This window comes from Temnothorax americanus, unplaced genomic scaffold, assembly GCF_048541705.1.
Source record: "Temnothorax americanus isolate GAGA-0224 unplaced genomic scaffold, ASM4854170v1 Scaffold99, whole genome shotgun sequence".
In the NCBI taxonomy this organism is placed as follows: Eukaryota; Metazoa; Arthropoda; class Insecta; order Hymenoptera; family Formicidae; genus Temnothorax; species Temnothorax americanus.
Genome location: NW_027509822.1, coordinates 414,153 through 420,383, shown reverse-complemented (window position 1 = coordinate 420,383; position 6,231 = coordinate 414,153). Strand labels below are relative to the sequence as shown.

Here is a 6,231-nt window from a genome sequence, read left to right as displayed (position 1 = left end):
GGAAAATAAAGCAACATTCAGTAAGTTTATTGTTTATTATTACATGTAATAGTAAAAAACTTAATTATTCGTAAGACGTCAAAAATTCGAAAATAAATGACGAACAGCTAAAAAAATGTATAATTATTATTAATATTATTATTAATAAGTGTAGTATTTTTATTTATAGAAATACAATAGATAAAAATATTAATAAATATTATTTCTTTCTCTATTATTATTATTATTATTACTATTATTATTGCTATTATAATAAATTATAGTAATCAAAAATTTATATTTTTTTAGCTACTACTATGGAAGAGAGAGCTCCAGCAGAAGTCCATGTAGCAAGGACTCTCAGAAGAATTCGACAAATTATAGCTGATGCTGTAAGATCATATGAATATTCGAAGAGTATAGAGTACAGTTCACTGTATATGGCTAAGACAAATTTAAGGAGAATATCTACTGAAATATCAGTAAATACTTATAACGAACTTTTGGAAGCTATAGAGGCTTTATTTTTAATTCCATGTGAAGGGCATCAGCAACGAGGTTATATTGCACCCAGAATAAATTCAAACAGTCAGTATTTTATTATTATTGTCACAGTTTAATTCTAATAGAAAAAAATATGTATTATGTTTATTTAATTATATTATTACATATAATTACATATTTTATTACGTATAATTTATTAAATTTTATTAAATATGAATTTTACACACACACACGCACGCACGCACGCACGTACGCACGCACGCACGCACGCACGCACGCACACACACACACACACACACACACACACACATACATACATACATACATACACACACACACACACACACACACACACACACACACACACACACACACACACACACACACACACACACACACACACACACACACACATACATATATATATATATATATATATATATATATATATATATGTATATATAATTATTGAATTTTTTAAACAGGAAAAGGTCGTCCTGCTGTTGAGTTGAATGAAGGACAATTAACTTTATTGTACAATGAAGGATATACCGCTATTAATATGGCAAATCACTTAGGTTGCTCAAAAAGTACCATTTATAAAAAGTTACGTGAATTAAATATGCTCATGCGTACGCGCTTTTCACAAATATCAGATGATGAATTAAAAATAACTGTTGCACAAATTCATCAAGAACATCCCAGAGTTGGACATATAGTAATCTCTCTTTCTCTCTCTAAAAATTTTCAACATATTCTTACTAATATACTTAAAAATTGTAATAATAAAAATAAATTGCAGATGATGCAATCGTATTTAAAGGCAGCAGGAGTTTTTGTGGCCAGACATCGAACAAAAGAAACTTTGAACGCCATAGATCCAATTGGTGCTGCGAGTAGATGGAGCCAAGCAATAAGGAGAAGAACTTACAAAGTAGCAACTCCAAATTCATTATGGCATATAGACGCACATTTAAAACTGTCAAGGTACACTTTTTTTTCGTTTAATACGTTCTTTTCTATTACTTTATTATGCAAACTATTTCCTTTCTTTCTTATCTTTTTCACACAATTATTTATATTTAAATAATTTCGTACACTTTTTTTTTACACGATTGTTTATAATTATATATAGATAATTATAGATATAATTAACTTATATTCAAATTTATAGATGGGGTTTTGTAGTACATGGTTGCATCGATGGATATTCTAGACTGATAATATATTTGACGTGTGAGACATCTATTCAAGCAGAACCCGTCGTCAACTTCTTTATTGGTGCAGTAAACAGTTATGGATTACCTTCACGAGTACGATCAGATCATGGATACGAAAACCTTCTTGTAGCTATTTTAATGAATACAGTTTGTGGCATGCACAGAGGAAGCCACATAACTGGCAAATCTGTTCATAATCAAAGAATTGAACGATTATGGGTCGATGTCTTTAAAGAAGTATGTGATTCTATTTATACTGAATTGTATTCTTTAGAAGATCAAGGCTTATTAGATATTGAAAACAACACGCACAGATTTTGTGTACAATATATAACAATTTTATAAGATTAAAAAATTTTATTTAAATTTAACAAGGGAATACAAGATATTTAAATACAAAGTTTACATGTGTATTTTTTAATGGTCACAAAGAATTACAGAGGTAACAGTACAAAATACAAATATTTTATTAAAATATTTAATCCAACGAGGGAATACAATTTGTATTTAAATATAAAGTTTATATATGTATTTTTCAATAAAATAAAAGATTTAATCACAAAGAATTACAGAGGTAACAGTACAAAATAAAAATATTCTATTAAAATACATAAATTTTTCTTGTAAAAAAAACTTGGCGCTGTTAACGTGGCAAACACGCGGCAAAGTCACATGTACATACTTTATGGGGGCGGTCTCATGGACCGATATTTTCCAACCAATCAGAAGTGTACATACGCGTAAGGCCGGTTCTACATTGGTCGTATCGTAGCATCTTAGCATCAAAATTGATTTGGCTGTGACTAGTAAATTTTGATGCTACGATGTTACGCTTCTGATTGGTTGGAAAATAACGGTCCATGAAACCGTCCCCATAAAGTATGTAAGTCACATACATGTGACTTTGCCGCGTGTTTGCGTAATTTTGAAAATAACGTTGCTTGCAGAATAAACTTTGTGGAAAATTTAGGTTAAAATGTCCAACGAAAGGGAAATTGCTAATCGTTTGCTGACGATAGCAGCTAATGCAGCTAATAAATCAACGCAAGAGGAACAGGACTTTTCAACCTTGGTGCAGGCTACCCGAAGAAATTTTAGAAGGAATCTTACACCTAGTCCACGGAAAGGCAGAAAGAGAAAAACATCTTTCAAGAGGAAATTAGTTTTGATGAAATTAGCACATGCCGATTTTTTTCCAACTAATGCAGAATTAAAATATTTAAAACAGAGAGGATTAGGTATGGTTTATTTATTGAATTATATTTGATTTATAAGAGATAATTATTGTGTTAAGAAATTTTTTATCTATACAGGTGTAACGATGCACCCCGTGCGCCAAGCATCGTTCCCGGCTAACGACCGCCGGATGCCGCCCGACCGACGACCAGTCGGGCGAAGACCAGGGCGCGGTGAGCCCACATTTTTAATGTAATTTCAAACGCACCGTGTGCGCGGGCCAAGCGCGGCACCCGTGCCTTCCGACGAGCGACGACGGCAGCCGAGCCGCCCCGAGGACGAGCGCGGCGCCGCGCCACCCCACCACAGCGCCACGATCGGCGCTCCTCGCGAACCCGCCGCGCCGGGCGGGTATATAAACCGCCGCTCCGGCGAGAAAGACAGACTTCGTCGAAAAGCTCCGCTTCTTCCAGACGAAACCTATCCCGACTCACAGGGAACACACCAAACGAGGTCCGGTGCTCCGAGTCTCGACTGAGAGCTCTCAGGTGTTCCCGCACTCCTTCGAACCTAACCCCGAAGGCACGGTTACGCGGGGTCGAGCGCGCTCGGCCTCGCAACGAGGGCTCTCGCTGTCGCCGCCTCGGGGCCGGGGCTCCGGAAATCTTCCTACGCTACGCGGTCCCGCACGCATATCATCGCGATACCGCGACATCCGCGAGCCTCCAGGCATTATACCGCGTTCGTCGCTAAATACCGCGCCGTTATCAAGTGCAAAGGCACTTCCTGTAAATATACCGCGTCCGCCTATATGTAATATACCGAGCCCGTGGAATACGTCTATGTAACGCTACCGCGTTCGTCGTTAAATACCGCGCCGTTATCAAGTGCAAAGGCACTTTCTGTAAATATACCGCGTCCGCCTATATATAATGCGTCTATGTAATATACCGAGCCCGTGGAATACGTCTATGTAACGCTACCGCGTTCGCCGTTAAATACCGCGCCGTTATCAAGTGCAAAGGCACTTCCTGTAAATATACCGCGTCCGCTTATATGTAATACGTCTATGTAATATACCGAGCCCGTCGAGTAACGATACCGCGTTTGTCATCAAGTGCATCCGCACTACCTCATCGTTGTATATATCGCGTCAGTTCGGGCATATAATTAAACTGTGAATAAAACTACTGCATGTCTCACTAAATTGATTATTGTCTCTGGGCCTGTCATCGGACTCCTAATCCTGCACACCAGTCCGCGTTCGATAAAGTCAGGCCGTTACACAGGTTTATCCGAAGAGCCACTCGAAATAGCAAGAAATTCTTCATTCGACGAAATAAAGGCAGATATCATTTCATCTTTTCAACCTCATATTCAACATTTGTTAAGAATGTGTGGCTTTCAATTGGGAAAAATAGAAAGATCAAAGCAAATCACTCTCTTAAAAGATATCCGAGATGGAACAGATTTGGAAAATAAATTAGTGCAAAGCAAAATTGTCATATTGCCTCTGAATGATTTTCCAAATGATCTGCCTCTTGTAGAACACGATTGTTCTTCTTCTCAAGCATCAACAAGTAATCCTGTAGAATCCTCAATTCATATACGTCAGGAAGATAATGATCCTGATTATTTGAAACCAGGGCAAATTTCGTTGAATAACTTTTCAACTGCATCACAACGCTCAACAATTACACGTCCGTCAAGATCAACAACAATACAATGTCGAACCATGGAGAACTATAATTTTGATGAAGAGAAAGAGGAAGAGGAAGAGGAAGATGGTCAATTAAGTATGTAAAGAAAATTATATATCTTTTAATAATATAAGTAATGTAGGTTCTTCTCACAAAGAAAATAGAGATAAAAACTGTTTAAAAAAATTATCAATATTTATTTTGTGTTTGACTATTTGATTTTAAAAAACAATAATAAATAATTAATTTAAGGTACCAAAGAGGAAACTGTTAATGTGGAGAAATGTATAGTATTCCCGTCCCTTCCAGAAGATGCTGAAGCAATCAAAATCGAGATATCAAGGAGTCACTGTTTTCATGATTTAATGAATCTATACATGGATGAAGAAATAGTTAACAAAAATTTGCAAGTTACTTTTCTTGGAGAGCTAGGTCTTGATGGAGGCGGTCTTACCAAGGAATTGTTTAATATTTTTTTTATTAAATGTGAGAGTATATTTTTTCGAGGCGAAGACTGTTTAGTTCCATACTTGGAGCTAAGCAAACTAAATGAAATAGACAAATTTGTCATAATTGGACAAATCTTGCAACATATGTTACTGTTAACAAATAATTTACCGGCAAAATTATCAAGAATCACACTGATGTTAATTTCAAAGCCTGAGAGAGATGTTAATCCTGACATTTTATTACAAGAACTGTTATGTTACGTAAATCCGTACTTACGAAAAATTTTAAAAAAAGCTTTGAAAAATTTTACGTCTTTAACTGAGAAGGAAAATGAGACCGTTCAGGACTTTTTTCAAACAAATCGATTTTTTTGCGAGACCAAGTTCCAAGACATTGTCAGAACAATTAAGAATTATAGCTACAGAAATTTTTATAGAGAAACCTAAAAAACTGATTTTAAAAATTCGGGAAGGTGTATCACCAGCAAAATATGCTGATTTCTGGAATTATTGCGACTTTGACGTTCTCTTGGATATGCAGACCCCTACTGCTACAAAAATCGTTAATTGCTTGGTAACTGATTGTCATCTAACAAATAAAGAAAATGATATATTACATTATTTTACCATGTACATTCACTGTCTTGACAAAGATAAATTGAAAGGTTTAATATTCTTAATTACTGGGTCTTTCCTTATGCCAATGCATATTGATGTAAAATTCAATGACAGTGGGATTAAGTCAAAGACCTATGTTTAGTACATGTACTAATACGATAACGTTACCAAAAACATATGCAAATTACGATGACTTGAAGAATGACTTGAATATGTGTTTAAATTCCGAGGAAGTTATGGAGTATACGATGTATTAATCATACTGCATGACTTTCTCGGTATACAAACATATGCACGCGCATGTGTGTGCATATGTGAGAGAGATTTCGAATACTACAATATAATATTAATTACTTCATTATAATATTAATTACTTCATACATGTACATGCATAATTCTAAAGTGTAAAAAATTATACACACATAATTTTGAGATGCAAAAAAAGTCTATTTTGATTTTTGTTCAGTGAGTTTTATTTCATTACAATATTAAAAAGTAAATAGGTTTACAATGGTTCTAACAAGTGTTCCTATTGTAATAGCAGATTAAATATGTAGTTTTTGTTAAATCACCAAGACTTACTTA

General features: G+C 35.2%; 1 protein-coding gene and 1 pseudogene across 2 annotated transcripts; both read left to right on the top strand.

Annotated features, from left to right (window-relative positions):
- The first annotated feature begins 257 nt into the window (after positions 1-257).
- On the top strand, positions 258-2,048 carry LOC143908572 (uncharacterized). The gene is made up of 4 exons (XM_077426261.1): positions 258-567; positions 969-1,201; positions 1,286-1,470; positions 1,658-2,048. The coding sequence occupies exons 1-4, from the start codon at positions 297-299 to the stop codon at positions 2,046-2,048; spliced, it is 1,080 nt and encodes a 359-aa protein (XP_077282387.1). The 5' UTR covers positions 258-296.
- A 2,126-nt stretch (positions 2,049-4,174) lies between these two features.
- On the top strand, positions 4,175-6,231 carry LOC143908555 (uncharacterized; annotated as a pseudogene). Its single transcript, XR_013260193.1, has 2 exons — positions 4,175-4,675; positions 4,832-6,231. The product of XR_013260193.1 is annotated as an uncharacterized LOC143908555 (transcript).

Coding starts and splice junctions, on each gene's coding strand:
- LOC143908572 (XM_077426261.1), top strand. CDS start 297: ATGGAAGAGAGAGCTCCAGCAGAAGTCCATGTAGCAAGGACTCTCAGA. Junction 568..968: donor ACCCAGAATAAATTCAAACA/GTCAGTATTTTA, acceptor TTTTTTAAACAG/GAAAAGGTCGTCCTGCTGTT. Junction 1,471..1,657: donor GCACATTTAAAACTGTCAAG/GTACACTTTTTT, acceptor TCAAATTTATAG/ATGGGGTTTTGTAGTACATG.